General features: G+C 41.0%; 2 protein-coding genes across 3 annotated transcripts; one reads left to right on the top strand and one right to left on the bottom strand.

The window, feature by feature from the left end:
• The first annotated feature begins 260 nt into the window (after positions 1-260).
• Positions 261-3,985, top strand: ccnh (cyclin H). The gene is made up of 9 exons (XM_079577282.1): positions 261-614; positions 699-821; positions 925-998; positions 1,082-1,295; positions 1,711-1,874; positions 1,948-2,018; positions 2,108-2,216; positions 3,798-3,864; positions 3,941-3,985. Exons 1-9 carry the CDS (start codon positions 498-500, stop codon positions 3,962-3,964), a joined length of 963 nt encoding a protein of 320 aa, XP_079433408.1. The 5' UTR covers positions 261-497; the 3' UTR covers positions 3,965-3,985.
• Positions 2,397-18,480, bottom strand: LOC306978535 (ras GTPase-activating protein 1-like). 2 transcript variants are annotated; one of them, XM_079577132.1, is made up of 26 exons: positions 17,253-18,480; positions 12,582-12,734; positions 9,821-9,956; positions 9,565-9,635; positions 9,233-9,350; positions 9,105-9,136; positions 8,932-8,984; positions 8,639-8,789; positions 8,474-8,552; positions 8,260-8,383; positions 7,966-8,122; positions 7,787-7,874; positions 7,627-7,707; positions 7,399-7,556; positions 7,244-7,320; positions 6,992-7,164; positions 6,749-6,908; positions 6,523-6,665; positions 6,329-6,444; positions 6,160-6,246; positions 6,009-6,076; positions 5,843-5,931; positions 5,685-5,762; positions 5,473-5,607; positions 4,838-4,917; positions 2,397-3,576 (listed from the first exon to the last, which is right to left on the bottom strand). In XM_079577132.1, exons 1-26 carry the CDS (start codon positions 17,759-17,761, stop codon positions 3,528-3,530), a joined length of 3,165 nt encoding a protein of 1,054 aa, XP_079433258.1. In that variant the 5' UTR covers positions 17,762-18,480; the 3' UTR covers positions 2,397-3,527. The 2 variants fall into 2 exon arrangements, with proteins under 2 accessions (XP_079433258.1, XP_079433259.1); XM_079577133.1 differs by lacking the exon at positions 17,253-18,480 and adding an exon at positions 14,313-14,646.
• Between the last annotated feature and the right edge of the window lie 7,641 nt (positions 18,481-26,121).

Raw genomic sequence — 26,121 nt, 5'->3', positions numbered from 1 at the left:
TGTTCCACACGACTTCTCCGAGTCCTAGTAATTAATTGATTGACTTGACAGATTTTAAACCTTTGCAACAAACAAAAGCATTACACTCAATATTTTCACCAAAAAAGCAACTTACGCGCCATTAAGACTTTTGGCAATGATGTTCAATTTTGAATAGTGATTTACATTTAAGGGGAAGTGCTCAATTTACCAAAAACAACTCCAAACAACTCAACTATGCTTGCAGCTTATTAGCCTACGTCATCTTAAGGCGCCAGGATCCCCATGACGCTTCATTTCTGCGACGCGTGTTTGGTGCAATTAAGTTCGAAACAAAAAATGTGTTAGTCACTGAAATCATATCTACTGCATATAGTGGATTTTTGTACAGTGCTATTGATGTGGTCGGACTGCTCACGTAGAGGACGTTTCGCAGTAATCAGACGAACAAATACGTGCTAATGCTAACAGGCTAACACTCTTTCAGATTTTGACAGTTTTTTCCCCGAAAACTCGTGATGTTCCACTGCAGCTCTCATAAAAGCTACTGGATATTCAAGGACGAAGAGGAGCTTTCGTTATTAAGATGCGAGGCCAATAAAAAATGTATCAAGAAAGTGTTGGAGACTGTCAAGGTAGGAGCTTTCTCAAAATGTGATATGGAAAGTGTAAACAAGTTCACTTGGTTAATTTGAAACCGCCAATTACTTTTGAAACAGTTCGGGGTTAGTGAGTCAATGTTCTTGAAGCGGCATGAAGAAGAGTGTCTCCTGAGGCACTATGAGAAGAGGCTGTTGGACTTCTGCAATGCTTTTAAACCTGCCATGCCAAAATCCGTTGTGGTATGTTGAAAATAATCTATGTTGTATTACTTTAATTTCTTCTTTCTTGTTGTAACTGAAGAACGTTGCATTCACCAGCTTTCTTTCATTCTGAAATGTCCAGGGTACAGCTGTCATGTATTTCAGAAGATTCTACCTCAACAATTCTGTCATGGAGTTCCATCCAAGAATTATTATGTAAGTATGCAGACCTGATCATCAGGGCACTATCAGCATATTCCTTTAAAAATGCATCATTTAATTTGAATGTTTTGCTTTAGGCTGACCTGTGCATATCTGTCATGTAAAGTAGATGAGTTCAATGTCTCCAGCAGCCAGTTTGTGGCAAACCTTGTCCATGAGAGTCCTGCGGGACAGGAGCTAGTGGCCGAACAGATCCTTGAATATGAGTTACTGCTAATCCAACAGCTCAACTTCCACCTGGTCGTCCATAACCCTTACAGACCCATGGAGGGTCTGCTCATTGACCTGAAGGTAAGTGTGTATCTTCCATTGATTATGACTAGCATATAGAGAAGGGTGGTTCTTGTCGCCATCTGTATTGGGTTGTTTTTAGAGTAATGTTTTGCACCAGAAATGCAAGTAGCACATTTAGTTGGAAAGGGTTTCACCTTGTCATTGTCACTGCCTTGTTTAAGTGTATCTAACAGTACACAGATTATACAGTTTAAGAGTTGTGTGTGGTGCAAATCCTGATTGAATTTCTGTTTAGCCTTTTGTTAATTCCTTCCGATTTGCATTTTATCCAAACCCAATATCTGAATATGGTGCTTGCCACATTTCAGCCAATCAGCCCCAGGGTCGCTCGTAAAGCTTGTTCAGTGCAAGATTTCTGAGACATCGCTTTTTCTCAGTTTCAGAAACGTTCAATATTTTGTTTTATTCCCAGACTAGATATCCTACACTTGAAAACCCAGAGTCTCTGAGGAAGAATGTTGACGACTTCCTGACACAGGCATCTTTGACAGATATAGGGTTACTCTTTACTCCATCTCAGATCGCTCTAACAGCCATTCTGAACAGTGCATCACGGGCTGGGCTCAACATGGAGAGGTGTGTCTAAGTTTATGATTCATTTATGTCTGGCCACTGATACTGACATGTATTTGGTGTTTTCAATATCCAGCTACATTACAGAATGTTTGGGCTTGAAACAGGACAAGGAGACTCTCTCAAAGCTGTATGACTCAATGAGAAGTGAGTAGACTGCAGCGCCACTGGACACCACTAGATGGCCATATAGATCACCATGAGGCGTTGAATCCCCTGTGTTGTCCCTTTTGTAGGAATGAAGATTATTACCAAGAAATATGAACTCCCCAAACCAGAGGAGGTTAATGCATGCAAGCAAAAGCTGGAGAGGATACATGCTGAATTTGTGGCAAACTCAAGCAAGTAAGGGTGGAATTTTGTGTGAATACATGAAGAGAATGTTTCAGTAGATAGTTTTAAGATGTGTGCTTTTGTACTGATGGCTGGAAACATGTTGTGTAGCGCTTATTACATATTACTTACAACATATTTTCTTTGAAGATCAGAATTCATGCAAGTAAGATATTTCCCACAACTCACTCATGTAATATTTTATTATTTCCAAGTTGTATCTAAGATGCAAAAGGTTCAAGGTTCAATATCAGGTAGAAAAATAAAAAGGAACTCATCAGCTGTATGAAAAACACAAAAAGCACTAGAGCACGCCACATTCCTACTTATATCATCCATACTAGCATAGCAGATAGTGGAATAGCTTCGAAAAGACATTTAAGCTCAGTTGTAAATTTGCTGCCCTTAATAGTCTTTGAAACACTTGGTGAGTTTGGTGAGGTCCGTGGTATCTTAAGTGCAACTACAGTAAACCGTTCAGAAAACTATTAAAGCTATGACAGGCACAGATTTAGACTTTTTGCAGCTGAAAGAGACTTCAGAGGCACCTCAGGCCAACCTTTTTGACAAGGAATTGATAAATCTGTGCATGGCATGACTTGTGTGGTTGATATCTACTCAAACAGTTTAGGGATGGTGTTGGTGGGTGACCGAGGGTAAGAAACGGCAAATGCATAAATGTTTATCCCACCCAGTATAGGTGACATTTAAAGCAGCATGTACAGAAAGTAGGCCCATACACCAAATTCATTCGGGGTTAACATGCATTTGTTTACATACCTCCTACAAAAGTCTGGACTACCTTTTAAGCTACACAAAACCTCGTTACTTCTTCACATGTTTAAGTATGTACTGACGAACAAACGAGCATAGAAAACCTTGGTAAGAGTTGTTTTGGAGTGACATACATAGAAAACAAAAATGTAATTGATGGTTGCAAACGGGAGTGTATACAAGGGGGTTTAAGGCTTGTGTTGTCTAGGAAAAGGTTAATATTCCCTGATGACAGCAGATAATGCTACTTCATTGCTTTGGATTCTTTTCTCTTCTCATTCTTATCCAAACCGTGACCTACTTTAAAAGGTAACAGAGGGCGTCATCCCTTCAGTCAATACACAGTTGGCAGTACATTTTGGACAGGTTTTTTTTTTTTTTTTTTGAAGGTCAGTTTTCAGATATGCAGCAAGTGGATTCTGAGAGAACTGCCATATTGTATTGGACTAACAGGAGCAGAGGCCACATGCTTAACAGACTCATGTCTTCAGGACGGCTGGCTGTGTGGTTCAGCTACCATTGGCACTCCGATTGGGATCTGCAGACACATCACATTACCTGGATGGCTGCAGCCAAAGACATGATGGTGCATTCTGTCCTGTAAAATAAAGTCGATAGGTTTGTCAAAAGTACATGCGCTCAATTCAATGTGGAGCAGTATAGGTGTTTGGGTATATGTTTCAAACTAAAACTACTGATGACATGGAGACTATTCTACATGACCGTGGGAATGGGAGTTGATTTGGAAAAAGGGTTATTTTACGAATAAGTAATACTTATTTTTTCCTGCAATGCATAATGGTATTTTATTTTTTCCAGTAAGCGTAAAAGAGGTTATGAAGACGACGGACATGTATCTAAAGAACCACGCCTAACAACAGAAGAGGTAAGACTGTTTTGTTTAAAAAAAAAAAAAAAAAGGAAATCCGGCAAGTTCCTAACCAATTTTATATTCACAGGAGTTGTCTGATGATGATCTGATATGAAAGTGTTCTGTATTAAGCTGTATACATTGGTAATAAAAGTATTTTTTTAATGTAAATTGCAGTAGTTTTGGTCAACTTTCTCCAGCACAAATGATGACTCCAACTACTTTACGAAACGGTTTAATAAGTGCATGCATGTCTGATACAGTCTGGACTATTTAAAAATTCAGCTGTAAACTCTTACTTGGTTTCTGAGTATTTCTGGCAAAGAGTTTCAAAAAAGACCAAATAATCAATGAATGCTGATAAGGAAAAAAAAAAAAATCAGCTTATCTCACTTATATACTCATGATTCCAGCAAGAGAATTTATTCTTAGTATAAAATAGCCATACGTTTGTAAAAGACTTTGCTCCAATCTAGAAAACAAAAGAAAAACAAATGCAAGTTTCAACACTTTGCAGATATTGTCATAAGTTTAAAATAAATCAGTCAGTAATTACAGTATAAAAGCATAATCCAGTTACAAGAATGTCGGGCGAAGAGGACTACCATCTTCATGTCTGATGGAGGAGGGGATACTTTGGCAACTTTAGCTATTAACACATAGTGGGTACAAAAACTGACATCTTTCAACAAGATTTGGCCCTCATGGTTAAAGAACAAATGGTACCCAAAACTGGAATTAGAATGAGCATAACAAATGCATATGTTTTTCTTTGAGCACTGAGATAGTGCTTGGCCGCTGTTGCATAGCTCTCTAGTGGCAAACAAGACAACGGGTGGACCAGGATGAGGGTGTTGGCCGTCGAAGGACATTGATGAAAGATGGAGCGGTTGCCATGGTGATGAGGGTGGAGCATGCTGGGTCTGGTCAGGTTCCACTGGAGACTCGACAGGAGGATTGTGGAGATGAGAGGGGAGGGCAGTACTACCTGTTGCTGTTGGACATGGCATACTGAGCCTGCTTCTGCTGGAGGAGCTCGGTGATGGCCAGTAGCTTTTTCAGCACGTGCTGCAGGAAACAAGGCACAGGATTCAATCCACAACTCATCAACATCGCAGCTATACATTTCCCATATTTTTACAACAATGTATTCCTTACATGTTTGTGCCAGGTTTCTTAACACCCAGCATATTGGTGTACTGTTATGGTTCTATGTGTTTCGGACTCTTCAGCACAGTGTGATAACAAAATCATGCATTTTTCCTGAGAATTTACTGTTAAATACTAATAATAGATCTATGATAAACCATATTGTGATACAATAGAATTACCATATGAAAGCACTATGCTTAATCTCAAATAAAGCAGTGGTTCTCAAACCTTTTACACCAATATTTGACCTTCCATGTACCAACAGGCCTAAATTATGGACTAATCAGAACTAAATATATCTAACACGATGTGAACCAATTCTAAAAACAATTTAAATGCTTTACTAAAGCATCAATGAAATTCCCTCCAGTTTGCTGTTAAGTGCTGCTGATCCCTGTTGGCCCATTGTCTGTAAAGATGTGTTGATGCCATAAAATGAAAACTGTCATCTAAGACTTGTGGATAGCTGACCTGCTGAGCCCCCCTCTCGTTGCTCAGAGTGCGCAGCTCGTCTGAATGTGTGGCACAGATCTCATGCAGCGCGGCCAGGTCCCGCGACAGGTCTGTCCTAAAGTGCTCAGTCGTTTCAGGAAGTTCAGGGACATTCTGCAGACAATTACGTAACAAGATTATTAACTTCTGTTCAGGTACAGGTAATTAAACGACAACTTTGGATGACTTACCCCTAACTCATCCAGGAACATAATCATCCTATGTTTGTTGTTTTTGATAAATGGATTCACACCCTCCATATAGGGCTCCTGTTCAATAACAAAGCGTAATTCATGACTAAATGAACACAGGCCATTGGAGTGCATAGGTGTCCTTTATAAAAGCATACCTTGGCACCAAACTCTACCAAGTTGGCAAGATTCTGGACTGACTTGGCTACTAGCGTGAGGGTCCTGACTGCCGTTGCAGATGGCGGGTCTGAAACAATAATTTGATGACAACAGTCGGCATTCAGTATTTCACAGTACAAGTACAGGAGCGGAGGATGAACTCACCAGCAATAATGTTGAACATACGGGGATTGAGGATCGCTGGACAGATCAGTCTTAGAAACACAAAGCCGCTATGAAGCAAAAAAAAAAGGAATCAGTGACGAGGCTGGGGAACGTTTTTGCCGGGACATTGTATCGGCTTCTGTTTGGTCACCTCACTACTCTCGTCCGCATGGTTGTGTTGGTGGGCCATTTCTGCTGAACTGACTTTTGTAAACAGCCGTAGATAAATCGGAGCGTCCTGAAAGCAAATTTTTGATCACGCAAAAAGGCAGAATACAGGTAATACAACAATGAATGAACGTTTGTGCATTTGCTCTTACGGTGGAAGTATCTCAGCGGCCATGAAGATCTTCTCCACCAGCTCAGACAAGATGTTGAGCAGATGAGCCAGATTCAGGTTTACATCCTCATTTTTTTCTAATTTGGAGGGATTTAGCTAAAACAAAAACAAAAGCTCTATTTATCAAGAGAATGTTAAAGGCAAACAGCACTGTAGATGGAGGTTTTGTGGTACCTCACACGACTGTTTGCTCTCCATGATCTTGAGGATGGTGTCCTTTAAAGCATGATGGACAAACGGAGTGGCTGTCGCTTTCATGTACTGCTCCATCAGCGTGCTGGCCAGCGTGGTCGCTCTGAATAAAGTTGTGGCCTCGTCTGGTATCGACAATGAACACAGTTACACCAATTCACTTTACAGTCTGTGCATGTAAAACGAGCGCCTGTGCTTCTTTTCTCACCCTCCATGTTAATTTCTCTGTCGTTGAGGGTCCTGAGTAATGGAGCTTCCGCGTCTTCGTGCCTAAAGATGCGCAGCAAAAGGCTGGCCAGTAGAGTGCGGTCTTGGCCACAAACATGAGCCAGAGCATAGATAACGTGGAACTCTTTCTGCAGGATCATCTGAACATCGAGTAAACGCATGAATGGCTTTGTTTAATAACTCAATTTAACAATATAAACCAAAGAAGGATTAAGAAATGCACCTCTTTGAACTCGCTGTACTCCTCTTCGGGCATGATCTTCTCCATGGAGTACCGAGCTCGAACCCGTAAGGACCCTGGCTCGATGCCCTTCAGAGGCACGTGGGAACTAAGGGGGAACCACTCGTCGATCATCTGGCCTTTTTGTAAACGGTTTAGCTGACAACGCATAAACACTGGGAGGAGAAAAGAGGGAGTTTTAGAAAAGTATACACCTGATAAAAAGTAACCTATCTATAAACTGTGTGTGCTTACGTATGTCACTTTCTTTGCTCTTTTTTGTTTTGTTGCTCAGGCTGATCTCAAATCTGTTTATTTCATTTGATAAGTCACTGAAAAAGAAATGGTTTGAATTAAAAAATGTGGAATAAAGCGTCAAGATGATAAAATGTGAAGGAAATCCAACTCACTCAAAAATGAACTCTTCTGTGAAAACGGGATTCTGTCCCTCTCGTGGATGTGTCTTTGCGACCTGGACGCTGTTCAAGTAGATGTTACAGTAGGGATTTGTGAAGTACTTCACAGGCAGTTTGTGGGCCTCCTCCACATATAGCACCAGACTGCTCACCTGGGACAAGTGTACATAAGTAGGGATTTGACACAAGGGGAAATGATTACGCTTTTATACAAACACATACCTGTCTTAGCCGTTTGTTTGTCGTGGGCTGAGTGGTTTTTCTTAGGTTACTGCAAAATGTGTGAAGGCATTTCATCCACTCCTGAAAGAAAATAATCAGTTGCATGTTCTTAAAAACAACCCACAAAACTATAAATTAAACTATTTATTTGCTTTCTTACCTGTGCATGTTCTGGAGCTTCACTCGCAAAGTAGAAAATGTACTGCTCCTCGCTAAAGTGCTGAACAACAATCTGAAAACAGTTTGGCCTAAAAAAAAAAAAGAAAAAAAAAGAACACGTTGCTTATTTCATGGTGAACTTTACAGACACTAATGAGTGGAGGGATAGGGGCAGCTCACCTGCCAAACAGACTGTCATGAACACCATACACAGAGCACACGCTGAGGTCGATCAGCCCTTTGGGTTTTGTGGCTCTTTTTTCACTTTCAAAGTAAATGAGCTGGGCATCGTTCCCCTCAAGAATGAAGTAAAGGTTCTTCCAACGTTTGCCTTTTCCTGAAGATAGAAATTCAGAAATCAATTTTAATTAATATATGGCATTATATATGGCATAATATACATTCATTCAAATTAAAAAGCGTTCAAGAAGGTTTTGGTTAAACTATGCTGAAAATAATGTAAAAAAGTTATACCTTTGTTGAAAAGGAGGTAGCCTTTCTTGACAATGTTTTTGTAGAAAGCGTCTTTTGGTTTCCGCCGGATAGTGTTGTAAATTTCTCTTCCATCAACAGTGTCATTAATGACTTGCTCCTGATTCTAAGAAAACATCATCAATAATCAACTGTTATGTTTTTTTTCTTTTTTTCTTTTCTTCAATGATTAAGGCAAGACACCTGAAATACATACCTGGACTGACACCGGGTCTTTAAGATTGTACCCTTCGACAATTTGCTCTTTTTTATAGTGGTCAATAATGTCGTCAACACTGCCATAAAAAAACAAAGACTTTTCATCAGCTAAAATTCTAAAACAAACCAGATGAATAATATTGTTAAAGATGCGGCTTCACACCTGTTGTAGTACCTCCCCCCCATCATGTACTGATTGTTGGGGGTGGGAGAGATCTTAAACCTTTGGATGTTTTCATTGGTGCGAAAGAACAGGGAGTAGTCTCCAGGCGTGTTGTCTGACGGCCGGACGAGGAAGCTGCACACCTGGCCCACTGAGAGAAGAAAATACATGTGCATATTCAGCAACTTATTCATTGAGATTAATGGGTTGCAGTATTCACAGCCTGGTTATGACAAAACAAGGCACATTAATGTCACACTTGATTCATCGTAGGGTTTGATCAGGAAGCGCACCTGTCATAAGGAGGTTATAGGCCTCTTGTTTGGTAATCTTTCCATGGTACCAGCTGCACACAAAATAATGAAAGTTAAGGGTAAATAACTCCATTCTCACATGTTTTATCAACAACAACAAAATGCAATAACTTCAAGTGAATATGAGTTCATTGAAATGGAATACCACTTACATTTTTCCCTCATGTGGATCCTCCTCCCTGCCCTGGTGAAAAGCGCAGTTTTTAGTAGGTCAGACAGGAGGCCAAAGTTTGTGGTTAATTGTGATACAAAATTATGATTTTAAAAACTCAAAACATACCACTTCTTCCACAAGATCTTCAACTATCAGACCCTGCTCTTCTGTGCGGACATTGGTCACCCACATCCAGCCATCATCCAGTTCATTGTGAACAATAAACATGTCCCCTTTTAGGAAGCTGCAAATGTGGAGAACTTTAGATAAAATCACAGCACTATATGATAAAACACACACTAACTACTGCACATGATTCACCAGCAGAGGGCCCTAGCGACCAATACGACTTCACCTAAATCCTTCAGAGAAACATGCAGTACATATACAACACTGCAAAATAACTTTAAATTTGGACAAGTGGACAATGCTATTTCAAAGAGGAGGTTAGGGCCCACCTGATTTCATCAGTATCTGGCACTTTGGTGTATGGAAGGATGGCCCTGACTCTCCTCCGATCTTCAACGGGCTGTAAAACATTCACATGCAATTCAAACACAAAACAGATTTATACTTAAGTTATACTAACTCATAATCATATATTAATACTAAATTAAAAAATGGGATGAATCTTTTTTTTTGTATACACAGTGGAGATGACAGTCCAGCAGTGCATGAAGTTGGATTATAACTTAAACACTTGTGGCTCCTCACCTCTGGAGGCGCCACTGGGGACAGCAGTTTCTCTCCTTTGAGCAGACAGGACACATAGCTGTAGTATCCGATCAGGTCTGAGAGAGAGGAGAACCGCCGCCCGCCAATGTAATAGTCCCCACACATGGCGATTATCCTGGAGAGGGAGAGGAAACCATTATTAGATTGTGCTTGAACACAAAGAGGCCCTTCAATATCATATTACAATCAAATTTACAAATACATCTGAGATTGACTGTTCACAAGAACTTTTTGTCTTGTATGTTCCTCCATCACGTACTTGGCTCTTTGTACAATCAATGTATTTACATAAAAAATAATTGACGCACACATTGAGCTTTAAACTCTTTAAAGACAGCCACAATCTCAACAGAGTAATATAAAAATACAGCACTCCATTAAACCGAAAGAGCTTTTCAGAATCAACGAACCAATCTGAGCGCCGAACAGACGGAGCAGAGCGTTTTTTCTGAGTCTGTCTCATTCCATCTGCCGTGAAGTTGTGAAAGAGCCCCGTGGTGCTGCTGCTGGTCAAGTGGGATGTCCTCCTTTTTTTTACTTCAGGTCCACCCACTCATATTTAATGGAAGGGGGCATAAACAGCACACTCCTAAGTATGCACGATGATAATTCAAAAAAAAGCCTTCTCTTGTGATTACAGCAGTAAAACCAAAGGTGACATGGCAGTCTCGACACTGTCATGTTCCATTTGATCCAATTTTATCCAAGTGTAGATGAAGGGCTGCACAATATATCGAAAAATTATTTTTATCGCAATAAAAGGTAACGCAATGACATTTACAATAAGTCACAAAACCAGTCAGAGTCAGATTTACTGTTTTTTCTTTTTTTTTTTTACCAACACAGCCGGAAACAAAAAAGGATAGAAACTTAGAATATGTAAGCAGGGGTCCTCAAACTTTTTTCCTCTTGGGGCCACATTATCGTTCTTGACTGTGATGGGGGGCCGGGTTGGTTGGCTATAACATATAATTGTACGACCCAGACCAAAATGCAGCAGGCCTCATTGCGAAGTAGAGATTACCGGCCTGGCACAGTCATCACCACTACTATATCCACAAGATCAACACTTGATTCCTGGCACATATTTGTGTAGATGTAGTGGTTTGAAAAAATAGCTATCAAGTCTTCACACTTTGTTTTAATTTGAAATACAAATCCACAAGTAGTCCATTTATTTTTATTTTCAAATAAAACATCATTGCGTAATGTGACCAAAGTAAGAACTGCTTACACTTGTATTGTGCTTTACAAGCCTTTGTCGTCATTATTCATTCACTCCACCCTCTGTGGTGGTAAGCTTCATTTACCACGTGGCTATAATGTGTGGCCATACCGTCTTTGCTCTACCCAATCCCGTCAGACCTTGGAAGCTAAGCAGGGAAGGGCCTGGCAGGACTTGGATGGGAGACCGTTTGGTAACACCAGGAAGCCTAGCGAATGTAGTTGCGTGAGTGAGTGGTTGGTGGTGGTTGGAGGGGCCGATGGCGCAGACTGGTTGCCTCGCTTCCGTCAGTTTACCCCAGGGCGGCTGTGGCTACAATAGTAGCTTACCACCACCGAGTATGGAGTGAACGAATAGTGCAATGAAAAGTGTCTTTGAGAGTCCAGAAATGCGCTATATAAAACCGATGCATTATTATTATTATTATTTATAATGTGTTGTTTATATCCTGATCTCTTTTTATGTCAGTGCCCTCTGCTGGACGCGTGTGGATTTTATTTTTTATTTATTATTTTATTTATTTAAATTGCCCCCTAGTGGCTGGAATGAGTATACTGGTTATTTAGTAAAAAAAAAATAAGTCAACACCAGAGGTTACATTAACCGAAAATTCTCCGTCATTTACGGAATATTTTTTACTTTGACCGAAAATTTCAAAGGCCGTCCGTCATTTTGAAGGATTGAAAATCAAGCCGTAATGGGGAAAAAAAGACGCAGCTCTGCTGTTTTTCATGGCGCGCGGGGCTCTCTCTCTTTCTCTCTCTCAAAAGTTTCACACCGCGTCTTATCTTAGATGAGCTCTTACAAGTTGTATCACTGCCTTGCTAGCTAACTTTCCTGACCCGGGCGCTAACAACAATATGGGGAAGAAAAACACGATGCAAACGCGGTTAAAGGCTAATAATATCCTTCCCACCTGGAGCACTCTTCTCACGTACGTCTCAGGACGAGCTCATCTATTTCCCCCTCTCTCTCTCTTTCTCTCCCACGTGTGCGTAGCGGCGGCGCGTAGTGCAGTGACGTGAACTGGTAAACATTGTATATATGCACATAATATGCAGCCTATATATATACACATTTATTGCTTATAATGAGAGGTTAATTAATGAAGGATAAAAATAGCTCATGACGGATTTTTTTCAAACCTTTCCGTCAAAATGAAGGAGAGAAATTATTCCGAGCGAAACCACTGGTCAACACAGTATTGGGCTAGAGAGACTTTTTTTTTTTTTTTTCACATACTCAGGAATTTGTGCTCTATAAGTCAGGGGCCGGGTTAAATCATCTGACGGGCCGGATTTGGCCCACAGGCCGTAGTTTGAGGACCCCTGATGTAAAGGTTCCTTTGTAGTCATGATTTAAAACTTGTCTGGATCCAAACTTACAATGTTTTATGATTTTTGACGCAATTAAGTGAAAGACAAAAGAACAAGTTATGTATGTTGTAGTATTGCAATACTTTCAAGCCCTAAGCAGAAGTGTTGAAAGTGTTTGAAAATGAATGAATGGACTTGCCTGAAGTGGTTGACCACGTTGGTCATGCTGAGAAAGGACAGGACAAATGAACCGGGCCGGCGGTCACTCTCCCTGATGAGGTAGCTGCCAGGGGTCCGGGCCTGGCGCAGCCGCTCCTCAGCAATGGTTCGGTCCAGCTTTCCATGGTACCACCTGAAACGACAAAGAAAGAAATGCCGCTGAAACATAGTTTACAGCTTGATTTTTTCTAAACTAATCCCAGAAAGTCCATTTGGTGTTGGTCAGTGCATTCAACACAAACTGAGTTATACATACTTCATTGCTCACACTGTACTTAATGTACGTGCGTGTCTTGGTCCGCAGTCCACTGAAATTCTTAGTTCTATGCTTTTAACACGTCTCAAGTGCAAACACAGGAAAGCCATTTATATTTTAAATAGTTGAAACACAAAGTCCACAAAAGCTCTCTACGGTGCAGATTTTGGCCACTCACTAAACTAACAGTTGGCTTCAAGAAGAGGTGTGGTTAAATTTTTAGCAGGTGAGGTTGAACTTGACAGGCCTTAGCGGCTTCAAGTAAAAAATTAACACACTTTTTCCAAATGTAGGTCTAGGGCCTCTCAGAAACAGGTCAATGACTAAAAACATTCTGGATGAGAAGATGAATGAGGTTCTGCAGGAGTGACATCGAGTGCTCCCAACCAGACCAGGCTCATATGAGGATCACACTGCAGTCGACTCACTGTACTGTGTGCTACTGCGAGAGCGAGCTGAGGTGGTTAAGACACGGGACCGCACTCCTGTATTTGGGGTTCACTGCCACCAAAAACAGTGTCATATAAAAACACACACCTTTGAGGTGGGAACCAGTCAGTGGGGCTTGTTTATCGGCTGGTGGCAGCACACTCTCTGATAGTGTTGATAGAAAGCTCTGCATCTGTTTCGCAGGAGGAATGCCTCATCATGTCAGTACTTGAGCAGAGTATAACTCAGTGACACAACCGTTCTCTCTTATGCCTTAAAACCTTACCCAGATGGACAAAAGTGAAAAACTTAAGTGACCACTGCCAGTGAGGGTGAGAGAATCAGCACAGCTGCAGACCAGAGAATGTCCCTGGTTATTTGTGGGCTGTGTGAGTGTTTTTTTCTCCATTGCCCAAACAACATCCACATCCTCCTGACAGGTCCAGACCACGACCCCAGCTCAGGATCTGCAGATGGGTGCACTGCAGTCACCCACCGCTCCTGACAGGACAACCCAGTGGCACCCACAGGAATTGGTCTAGTATAGGGGACAAATTAGGTCTCAATTCTGAACTTTGCAAACTTTTCACACCACCTTATAAAAAACTTTTGACCTTAAAGTACCGCCAGGCCAAGATCAAGATCGGGTCAGAAAAGGGTCTAAAATAGACCTAGATTGGACTAAATTATGTGAGTAAACCATGTCGTAACAAAAAAAAACAGCTAGAAGCAAGTCAAGTACCAGAGTTTGAGAACCACTACCTTCTCTTATCTGGGTTCAGGCTGGGGATTACCTACATCATTTCCTACGGCACATTACCAAGTTATGTTTTTGCCAGTGCCATACAGTAAATAAAACATTTTTTTTCCAGCTGTCACTTCTTCTTGCATCATGGATTGGTTGTTGGAGCTTTTGAACAGAATCCAATCCTTGAATTCAATCTTGCTCAATACACATACATCTTAAATCTCATTCGTATCTGTCTATGACATGGACTAGACAGAGTAGTCGCATGTCCCACTTACGCAGAGTTGGCCCTCTGCTGCATCTCTTTGCCGTCAGCCTCACAAGGTGTATCCACTCCACTGATGCTGTGACTCGCCGGGCAAAAACTGAGCGCTCCAAAGTGGAACACATAACATCGACTGCTCTATGTCCAAACGCAGCATCGCGATGTGAACCTGGTGCGCCTGGGATACGCTTATCCTCGCCTTCTAATACAAGGATCCACTCGAGAGGAATGAGCAGCAAAAGGTTTAAATTTAGAATCCATAATATTTGCTTGAGTTGACTAATCCCATTTCTCTGAGCAGCATGTGGATCCTTTCAGGGTAAAACGCTCAGCAAACTGTAGGTCTGCATTTTCACTGTATGTGCCCGACTTTCTCTAACTCTCCTCCATCGCTCTTAAAATGTGCATCACCAGTACGCAGCCTATTGGCTCTGAACGCGCGGGAAAGCAGAGACAGGGAGTGGCAGTCTCTAATGACAACAATTTTACTTAATCTGCCAGTGGACAGTTCTCCTGATCATAGCTGACTACAGTTTTTACTTACACTTATTTTTTACTCCACTAACTTTCCTATAATTTATTATTTCATCCTGCGAACTCTGGCTGTAACATCTGCTACAGCTTCATTACAAGGTAATTGCATTACATGAGTGATAAGCAGCCTCTCTGTACTCTTATGCCATATGCCTTTGAGTGTTTCCTTGACAGGAACCTTTGTGGCTGTGGTCACAACATTTAGCTCAGTCACAACAACTAGCATTCTTTGTAATAATTGCAAGCTTTGAAAACATGTGAATTACAAGCACCACAAACATCTCGACTGTTTAAATTCACTGTTGCAAGTGAGGCATTAAAATATGTTTAATAGGTTTGAGGTGGTTCTTATAGGAGCACATCCAGTGGCTCCGGAGTCTTAAAAACAGGATGCAGGAGAGAAAAGCAAGCACAGCGTGGCTATTGGAGGGGCATGACAGGATGTGGCATAACATACTGAAAATGTATGGAGCTCATAGGCTCTGCCTTATCAATACGGAGTATACAGGGACATACTTACTAGTTTGTAGGCTGTATACTTGGGCCATGACTCTGTAAATGTTGAGGAATTACTCATAATATGTTGGTTGTTTTGTTTACATCCTAAAACTCACCATACAAGTAGTGCTGTGTTATTGGTTAAATAATGACTTTGGCATCTAGAGACACATCCGCTGCTTTATGAATGGCAGACTGTTCCAGGGAGATGCGAGTTCTTTAACTGCTGTTTGTCTCTCTCTCTCTCTCACACACACAAACATTTTCACTCAGCTACATTCCTCCAACGTGGCTTTCTCCACTTCCACAGTCGACCTGGAAGACACAGTGGGACCACTTCCAACAGCGTGGAACAACATCCACCGTTACTCTAAAACCTGAGTCATGCTACATGACTTTACCGTCTGTCCGCATAATTCAGAGCAATATAAGAGTGGTCCTGGAGCTCTGCTACAGAAGGCAGACACACTGAAGGGCTGAGGGGAGATGTCCACTCACTCCAGGCAGTCAGCTGTGAAAGTACGTTAGGACTACTGCTGCTGACGGCACACAGGCCGTATGCTATTCTATACACGGAATTACTGAAGTTTTCTGTTTTCCTATGAGCATGTTTATTCATCGTATGACTCCTTTTGTTAAATCATTCATACTTCACAAGGCTGAAACCTGCTCCAACAAAGGTGGGACCAGGGCAGGATCCACAATGACCAGAGCAGTTCTCACACTGACGCACTTTACTAATATTCATTCTATGCTCACATTCAACTCCAACCACATCCAGAGAACTTACTTAGCCCAATAGAGAGGCAGAGAGATATAATCTCTGCACCCAGAGCCCCAGACAGGTTTGCCAAATCATATTGATTTAAATTTGAATTTGCTACTCAAATCAACCTTTAACTACAAGCACACAAAAAACGTATGTAAACTGTATGTCCTGGGATCAACTTTGATTGACTGAATGCTCCTGAATCCACTGGAGTCTACACGAGTCACTGAGTAAAGTTGAGCAGCAGACTGGCTAAGCCAAAAACACTGCATTAAATAAATGCATGCTTTATATGTACGTCTTCGGTTGATGACCGTGATGCAGCAAACAATAAATCTTTAAATAAAACGCTGCTCACGGCAAACCAGTTCAACTAAACCATGCTTGCCTCACTTAGTTAATCTAAAAGAGAAAAAAAGGGGAAGAGGCTATTAATATGCTACTGTGGGCAATTTTTTGTTGCTTTCAACATCACAATTACCAATTCTCAGAAACCACAAACCGAAAAAGAGGAAAGGACTTAGAAAAGGTGCCTCTTTCTCAATGCAGCTTACTTTCTAGTTCAGTAAAGTAAGTGTAAGATTTGTTAAGTAATGTATCCCTTGTGATGCCACTCATGTAGTAATTGAGAGAATGCAGCAGCATTACCTAATGTAATTTGATTAAATAGGTTTTACTGCGATAATACCTTAACTTCATTCTGACACCGTGCTATGGGGAAAATAAACTATTCAGAATTGTGATCAGACCTGATCCCAAAATGATTGACTGGGAACCAATCAAAGTCTTCATGGTGCAGATAAGGGACAGGACCACCCTAGTCAATGATAAGCTCAGCACTTTTCAAATGGAAGATGAACAAATGATTTACTACACTATCACAGTTAATCAGTTTATGTTTCTTTTAACAGGATGGTTTACAGCCAATCTTGTCAGAAACTGAGTAACCTTTTTGTTGGTATAAAGTCAGGTTTTCTGGGTTAACTTAAGAAATAACAATAAAGTGGAATGTCAGTGTCCTAATCCAGAATGGGGCTTTTACATGCCCCTTAAATATTGTTGAGTATTGACTTAATGTGGAAGTATGCTCATCAAAGACACTGTGCGCTATCTCTGCAGTGGAGCAGTCCTCACCACGGGCCTTGTACTTACTGATTGGTGGGAGGCGCAGACAGTGGGAATACCACCTCATCGTCATCCACCCATTCCGGTCCATCCGGCATGTCGCTTTCATCCAGAGTACCACCGAGCCCCCCACAGCCCACAGACGGGGGAGGAGGAGGCAACGGGGGGAAGACACCGGGTCCGTCGGGGCAGGACGATGTGGGTGAGACCCGGCTGTCTGGACCATCAGATGTGGGAGAATAACACCCGCTGCCCCCGGTCCCTTGGAACTGTCCGCCTCCCCCACCACTCCCTGAGGCGGACAGTGATCCACTCATGTCCCCTCCAGGCATGGTGAAAGCAATGCTCATGTCGGGCAGGGAGTCCGGAGATGTGTTGGAGTTCTGGCGGAAGGGCTGCGTTGGTCCTTGTCCCAAATCAGAGACTCGCACCCGGGGCTTAGGATAGTAGGGGAAAGAGGCAGTCTCCGGGCCTCCTCCACCAGTCCCTGTCTTGACTGAGCCCGTATCCTCATTGCTCACCTCGGCTGCCATCATTTTTGGTAGTTATATAGAGGGGAAAAAGTCCAGAAGGGAACCTGCCCTTCCCCTCTATTTCCCCAATAGTCCTTCAGGGTTTGGGCTACGGGGAAACAATGCAAAAAGTTTGTGAGATACGCGTTCAGCCTGTCAGCTAACGTTAGCCGCTGAGCTAACAGCTCGTTGGACCGCACCAGCGGGCGTTAGCTTCACTCCGCATTCGCTCGCTGCTGAAGACAAGCTAATGCTAACAGAATGGCTAGTAGCTTCGAGACACTTGATGAGTTTTCCTCCCTATGTCTTCATTGTTTATCAACTTTAAAGTTCGCGGAGAAGAAACAAACACGTACTTACACTTTAAAAAATTCAAGAAATACATAAAGGCACGACTATTTCCGTTTGTGTGTGTCGGGACTTCACCCTTCTCGGCACCAGGCTGTCCACTTGTCGGGGAATGTTGTTTTATTGTCACTGCTGTGTGTAATCCCGTCTTTTCCAGTGTTTGTTGTTTCCTTTTCTCAGACTCTGGGCGTCTTTAATTTAGTCCAAAAATGACACGATCCCATCGTTTACATTTCCGACATAACGATATCCGAGAACTATTTGGTCAAAGTATACATTTTCTTGCGTGTGCGTGAACTTCGTCTTTATTTCTGGTTTGAGGCTGGTGGTGGTGGCTGCTGCTGAGCTGCTCGTTCTCTCCCCTCCCTCCTGAACTCTTCCAGTCAGTAGGCAGAGCCAAGTGAACACAGAGCACCGCATCATCCATCCATGATATCTTTGATCCTAAACTTTTTTCAATGTGCAGCGTGTTAGGTCATTCTTATTTGTTGCATAGTAGATTTCTCTGTTTTCTTTTAGTCAAAGTGTAATTGGCAAGTTCCTCGCTTTTTTTTCTTCTTTTGCGCCGTCTGACCAGTGACCAAAGGGTAAGCCAACACTTTCGTTTTCTACTGTTCTCAGTCCTGAATTACATAAATTAACCATGTTTCTATGTGGTCTTACTTTTAACCAATTCTTGTGCTCTAGACTGTGATTCTGTGAACATTTATTATCAACCCATTAGTAGGCCTATATCATTTATTGAACTTTGTGCATTGTCTGGGAGAGAGGAATTGCATTGAATGATCAAAAATGAGGACACCAAGAATGAGTGATGATTTTTTTAGTTTATTTGTATTTTTTTTCCTGCTGAGCTGGGGATGTCACGCATTTCAAATTTTTGAGTCACGATTATTGTGAGAGAAAATGCTGCAATTAAGTTTTACAATCATCCATAAAATGCATGCAACAAAAAAGTGTGCTGGACCTCCACATATTTAAATAATTATATTTGTTGCAGTGCTTTTACTTAGGCTATACTGTATTTAGGAGCCTATTAGGCTATTTATTAACACCAACTTGCATTATATTACAGCCTATACCTAGGCTTCAGTTATGCTGCAGATACCCACCTTTTGCACACATCACAATATGTTAAATTTTGATTTTCGTCAATAATTCTAGGTCTTTTTCACAAGTGAAATGAGTTTCCCTACACAGGGTGGGTTGGCGCACCCATCATTGCACCCATCATTGCTCCTTCGAGAGGACCAGCTGCGGTAACGTGGGCATCCGTTTTGGATGCCTCCTGGTCACCTCGGAAGGTGTTTCAGGCATGTTCTATTGGGAGGAGGCATCGGGGAAGACCCTGCACACACTGGAGGGACCATGTTTCTGAGCTGGCCTAGTGTTGCCTTGGGATCCCCCCCAGAACAGCTGGTTTGGAGTGTGTGTGGATAGGGAAGTCTGGGCATCTCTGCTTAGACCACTCCGTGACCCGGACCCGGTTAAAGCAGAAGAAAATTGATGCATCGCTGATGTGCCACGCTTGCATGAAATATGTCCGTTAGAAATAATGTTTCAAAGATAAAAGAAAAACTCAAGTAAATTGTATTATAGCCTATGTAATGGTAAATTTGCTTTATTTTACAGACAACTTAACGGACTGTAGTGTCCTGACTGTAATTAGCTTCTTGGGGTTTAGGTGTTGCACCTTTCTTAGGAGAAGTAAAGTAAATTTAGTTATGCACAAGGTGTGTTTTAAACTTTGCTTCAATTCTGCGCTGTTGTTATTGGGCCTGCTTGTTTGAAACTTCCGCTGGCATTGCCTTCAGTGTGTGCAATATGTGCCGTGTGTCAGAGAGTTACTAATGTGTTGGGCTGGCTACGGCACAGTCTGCTGCTCCACACCTCCTGTATATGAGCCCCTGCGGGAGTTGGAGGTGGCTGATAAGGAGGCTAGTGTGCTGCTATTTTTGTATGCTGTGTGCTAGTCGTAAACATCTGTCTGCTATTGATTTGTCTATGTATGAGTAAAGGCAAGTAACGGGTTACATTAGAGTGAAGAAATGGTAGCCTAACTTGTAAGAGTTATTTTTTAGATTTCTTTCTTTCAGAGTAGAACTTTAGCAAAACTTTAGATTACATTACAAGTTGCCACTGTTAATAAGCTATATATCATGCAAAAGTGAACAGATTTAAAAGATAGCATTTTTTGTACCATCATTTCTTATTAAGGTTATATGCGATCTATGTTTGTAATCAAGTTATCTAAAATATTTTTCAGCAAATCTCCATTAGTTTGTGGATTTCCATGATTTTCATAACTACTGTTACTTCAGTAATATTTTTACTAGAAATACTCACTTGAAAGTTTCTTCCTATACTGCCCTATGCAGTCTGTTATATTTGGTGAGAAATGTTGTGCATGTTGAAAGGTGAATTCAAAGGTTAGAACTTCTTATTTCCTCTTCGCCATCACTCACAAACCCACAGTGTAGCCAAAAATGACTTTCATAGCAGTGTACGGGGCTGTTTTTCACTTTCTGTTTTATAGGGCAAGTGGGGGAGTTTGCAGCTGCTACTTGAATGCACATATGGACGGAGTGGTGGTGAGATGGGGGCGGGGGGAAGTAGCACACTTGGACCCCTCAGTCACACATTCACACTGGGATGGGGTGGGGAAATTGGCAATTCTCTCAAGAGAGATAGGATACAAACAGCAATTTGAGAAATTAATGCCAAAAGGAATTATGTAATATAATTAATATATTATAATATACATTAATACAACAAGTTGGTCGGTATCATGAAGATGAAAACTGCTCAAATCGTATTGTATAAAATGCATCTATAAAATATTTTTTCTGGATTTATTGAAGTCGTAACAGTGGTAAGTGGTAAGTAATTTTCACAAAGATGAATCTGGCTTTGAATGAAATATTGAAAAATCTTTCTGGAAAAAAACAAAACAAATATCAAATAATAAAAATATAACAGCAAACCCAGGCACTCTAAACAAATATGAACAGCAAGAGGAAGTATTTAAAAGGCTTTTATATAGATGTTTTGCCCTGATGAAGACCTGGTGGTCGAAACATGTTGGCTTGGCCAAATAAATATGTATAATATACTTCCTCGTGCTGTTCATATTTGTTTGGAGTGCCTGGGTTTGCTGTTTTTTTTTGCAATTTCGATCCCTTTCCCAAGAGCACCTATACAAACATTTGGAATATGGGATGGAATTTGGGACACCTAGAGCAATCAGTCATATAACGCTTTCTACACACATCAAATAATATACAAAACTTGAAAATATTAAATATTTTATTATTTAATACAAATCAATTTAAATGAATTGCTACAACTATATTTTCACATAGAGTCACAAGCTATTGCAGTGTATTGTGCTGCTCATAAGCCTTGATCACATGACATGTTGAGGCATGAAGGGCACCAGATGCACAGTATACTGCAAAGAACACTTGGAGATCTTTGATTTGCTTTGTGACTATCGGCATTATATTGTACTATTGGGGTGACAATGGCTCAGATGATTGAGCATGTCGTCCAATAAGCAAGTACTTGGTGGTTCAAATCTCGACTCCTACAGGGGCAGATTGTTGGTGTGTCCTTGAGCAAAACACTTCACCTACCTCCTCTGTGAATGTAGTGTGAGTGATTGACACAGGCTTTTAAAGTGCAATACAAGTGTAAGCCATTATTATTAATTACATGATTACGTTTACATTACATTTTGACTTCCTACCTCTTTTAATATTCCCCCCACAATATTATAATATTGATACCCCATATAATTTAGGTTGAAGTATGGCTGTGTTATAACCTGCCATTTTTTGCCCTTTGGTCTAATATTGTTTATATAGATGCTTGTCCAGATGGACTCCGGAGGGAATTAAGAGCACTCAAGCACACGCGGAACGACAACTGATACTCTGCAGACAGCCTACTATTACAACTAATGGACTGCATCAATAGAAAGAACTGCTCTGGGCTTTATTATTTAAAATATGGACCAACACAAGTTAACAAGATTAATTTACTTTGCACACATTTACACATCAAATCATCACTGCTTTAATTTTACTTGACAACATTTTTTTACTGCAGGATCGATAGCTGCAGTAAAAAAAAAAAAACATGCAGAATATAAAACTGAGAGAGCAAACCTCTGAAAATGCACTGGATGGCTCAGTGCCCATTCTTGAAGTCAGGATGATATCACTTTGGCAGCAGCAAACCTGGGCGGATCCTTGTTCTTGGGTAAGTCATGAGGGATGGCCTGCTTGTCACTGGAGACCGATGAATGTAGCGTGTCATTGGAGTGACTTCCTGTTAAAAGTGTCTTACAAAAATCAGCCTCATAATGAAACACATGCACAGTGAGCAGGTGAGACAAAGAGAGGAAGCAGTGGTTTGAACGCAGGTTCTTACGAGGCTATTGTATTATTGCGGTGTATTATTCACAAGCTCATGCTAATTTTAGGGATTGGTTAATCCTGAGACAAATGGTTATATTTAGCATCAATAGAATGATACAATGCATGCAGAAAGCCCTATTGGCAAAGAACTGCGCTGAGCCTAGCAAATAAGACCCATCCATTTAAATGCTAGAATGATGTAAGTGACATCATCTGCCATTAGCCAAATAACCAGCGACATAAGGATATGCCTTAACTAAACATGCTGTTATTACATTATTGCTTTATAAAGTTGTGCAGCCTTTAAAGGGCCCAAATTCTCTTTTAAACTTTTAGCTATAACTATGATAATGCCCTCTTGCACCTGCTCTCTGTTGGTGTTGTTGGTGTTGTTGTTGTTGGTGTTGGTGTTGTTGTTGGATCGTCAATGATCGGAAGGTCGGGGTTCGAATCCCAGCTCCTGAGGATGCCCACTGCCACTGTGTCCTTGGGCAAGACACTTCACCCACCGTCCCTCCAGTGTCTGCGTACATTGGCGTATGGATGAGTGTGTGAATGGGTGAGTGATTCCTTGCTGTAATGCTCTTTGGGCCAATTAAAGATAGAAAAGAACAATAAGAACAGTTACCATTTACTACAGATGTTTGTAAGCTCTCAGTCGTACAGGTGTTTTGTTTGTAATTTACTACAGATATAGCTTAATATATGCTTATGGCTGGCAGCTATGGTTTTATGCTTAGTTAAACTGCTTCAGTTCCTACCAGTAAAAGTGATCAGCATTCTTGGAAACTGGGGACACATACATTTTCACCCATTTTCATTACACATTAAGTTATAAAACATAATATTTGTTATCACAAACTTGTAGGATATATAATTTCAGCAATCCAACATCAAGAGATCACAGCAAGTAACAATCCTAAGCCAGGACACAGATGAAGGTTCTTGAGTCATTGTCTCTACTCTAACTTGAATTGGAGGGCACAGGACCACCTTCATCTCGGATGGACAGTTCCCGCATGACTGAGAGCTTACACAGACAAAAAGCCTGGATAAATGAAGAGTCTTGCATTATCAGTCTTAAGCATATGTACGTACAAATCTAAGTGCCGGTTTAAAGGAACAGGCCACCGTTTATACATACTGAGATATGTTCTTACCTTAGCTTAGATGAGTTGATGCGTACGTGTCTTTGTGCGTGCGCTCAGTCATGCAAATGTTGTTAGCATTTAGCCTCTCCTAGCATAGGTATAGCTCCAAACTGGGGTGAAGTTTGAAGCTAATACCTTTCCCTTATTTAAATACAGTGATGTGAAATGTGACATGATCCAAGTCTATTTGCACAAAATTAAACATTTCGATTTTCTAAGCGGATAAAATGGGTACTATATTGTGAGGCGTAGTTACACCTGGAGCACATGTCGGAACTGACAAGTTGTGGAACCTGAACAAGCACAAACTGCAGAACTTGCAAAAAATTTGGAAAAGGTTGCAGAAAAACATCAATTTGCGGAAGCCCCATTATAAGGGATCATTGAATCCTTTGTTGGATTGTATTCAAGAAGTTAAAATATGGATGGAGGCCAACTTTTTAAGTCTAAACAAAGATAAGACAGAAATTGTAATATTTGGAAATTCTTCTAATGTTCTTGACAACTGTGACAGCGCCATTGGCCCACTCGCTTCCTTCTGTCACCCTTTTGCAAGGAATCTCGGTGTGTTTGTAGACAATGAATTTAAATTTGAGAAACATATAAATCATGTTGTCAAATCAAGCTTTTTCCATCTTAAAACCCTAAGCAAGGTAAAAAACTATCTACCTGCCTGTGACTTTGAGAAAGCCATTCATGCTTTTATAACTTCGCGACTTGATTATTGTAATTCTGTGTACACTGGTCTTGGTCAGCGTTCAATTTGTCGCCTCCAGGGGGTACAAAATGCAGCCGCTCGTCTCCTTACAGGGACCAGAAAGAGACAGCACATCACCCCTTTGTTAGCTGCTCTACACTGGCTCCCTGTGTATTATAGGATAAGGTTTAAGCTTTTACTTGTTGTCTTTAAATGTCTCCATGGTGCTGCTCCTCTGTATTTGTCTGAGCTTCTGGTACGTCACGCCCCTGCTCGGGCTCTGAGATCTGCTGATCTGCTGCTTTTAGAGGTTCCCCGCTCCAAATATGTGACTAAAGGGGACAGGGCTTTCTCTGTTGCAGCTCCAAAACTGTGGAATGACCTGCCTCTCCACATCAGAGCTGCTCAGACACTTGACCAATTTAAATCTTTGCTTAAGACACACTTTTATGCAAAAGCTTTTAACACTGTCTAGCACATATCTGGCCAAATCTAAGCTGTTAGTGCTTTGCTGTTTTGTATATTGTGTTTTGTTTTTTATTATTATATTTCTATTTGTTTCTGTACTGTAGGCCTTTTGTGAAGCACTTTGGTCAACAGCAGTTGTTTTAAATGTGCTATATAAATAAATTTGATTTGATTTGATTTGATAAGTCAATGGGAAAAATCGGCCGATTTTTGGCCGATTGCGTAAAAAACGGAAGTTGCAGAATTCCCAAAAGTAATCGCACAATTCTCTCCAACATGCGGAACGTTTTGACGTATAACTTGTGGAAATTGTGAAAGTTGTGAAAGCTGCTGAAAAATGGGAAAAGATGGAATAATAATAGACTAGACAATTTTGCAATTGCGATTGACTGCGGAATCGTAGGCTACTAATGCAGAAATTGCAAAAATTGCAAAACATTGTAAAAAAATTCATAATTGCAAAATACTGCATTATATGCGAAAATGGTCAGTGTACTTTTGGGTATTTGGATTTTCTTCATTGGAATGAAAATAAAAAATGGAAAAACAAGTTGTTTTTCAATTTTGGTTTGCAAATCAAAAAATGAAAAAAAAAAAAAAAAAACAGCCATTTTCCAAGTGAATGGAACATTGTTTTTGAAGATAAAGCTGATTTTCATGTTTGCATTGTATATTTAATAAACAAAAAACAAATTAATGTTTGTTTATGTAACCGGAAGTTGTCATATTTGTGCTCCAAGAGCGCTAAATACAAACGCCTATTATATGAAGGTGCAGTTTGCGCAAAAACATCCGCCTTGTGATTGGCAGCCTGCGGCTCGATGTGTGCCGCTGTATTGGCACATTTAGGCCATTCCTTTGGTTAGTGGCCAGCAGACACTATAGATACTATAATAGGAATGATGGCAATAAAAAAAATCTTTATATGAGGCCGGAGTCTGGGGTCTCCTTTGTGCACAGTGAGGCACTGGTGTCAACCGAAGAGCGCATGATTTTCTCTGTCATCAATAGTCTATTAGCAAATCAAGGGGAGGAACACATTCACTTTCATCTCAAGTTAGCAAAGGTCTAATGACAGGTGCTGGAGAGACACAAAAAAATATGTTTTGGATAGCTATAGGATTGAGGCTGTGCGTAAAAGTTACCAAGTGTGCCGCAGAGCGCACGGAGCCCCGAGTCAAAGGGCGGTTTTGGTTAGTCAAGAGACTGATCTAGCTACTGAAGGACATTATCGTAGAGAGACAGTAGTTGTGTGTAAAACTGATTAGATCAATCCTATAGCGTCGGGGTCCGGTCCGG

Source organism: Gobius niger (assembly GCF_951799975.1).
Source record: "Gobius niger genome assembly, chromosome: 1".
NCBI classification, from domain to species: Eukaryota; Metazoa; Chordata; class Actinopteri; order Gobiiformes; family Gobiidae; genus Gobius; species Gobius niger.
This window is presented reverse-complemented; position numbering and strand designations above follow the sequence as displayed.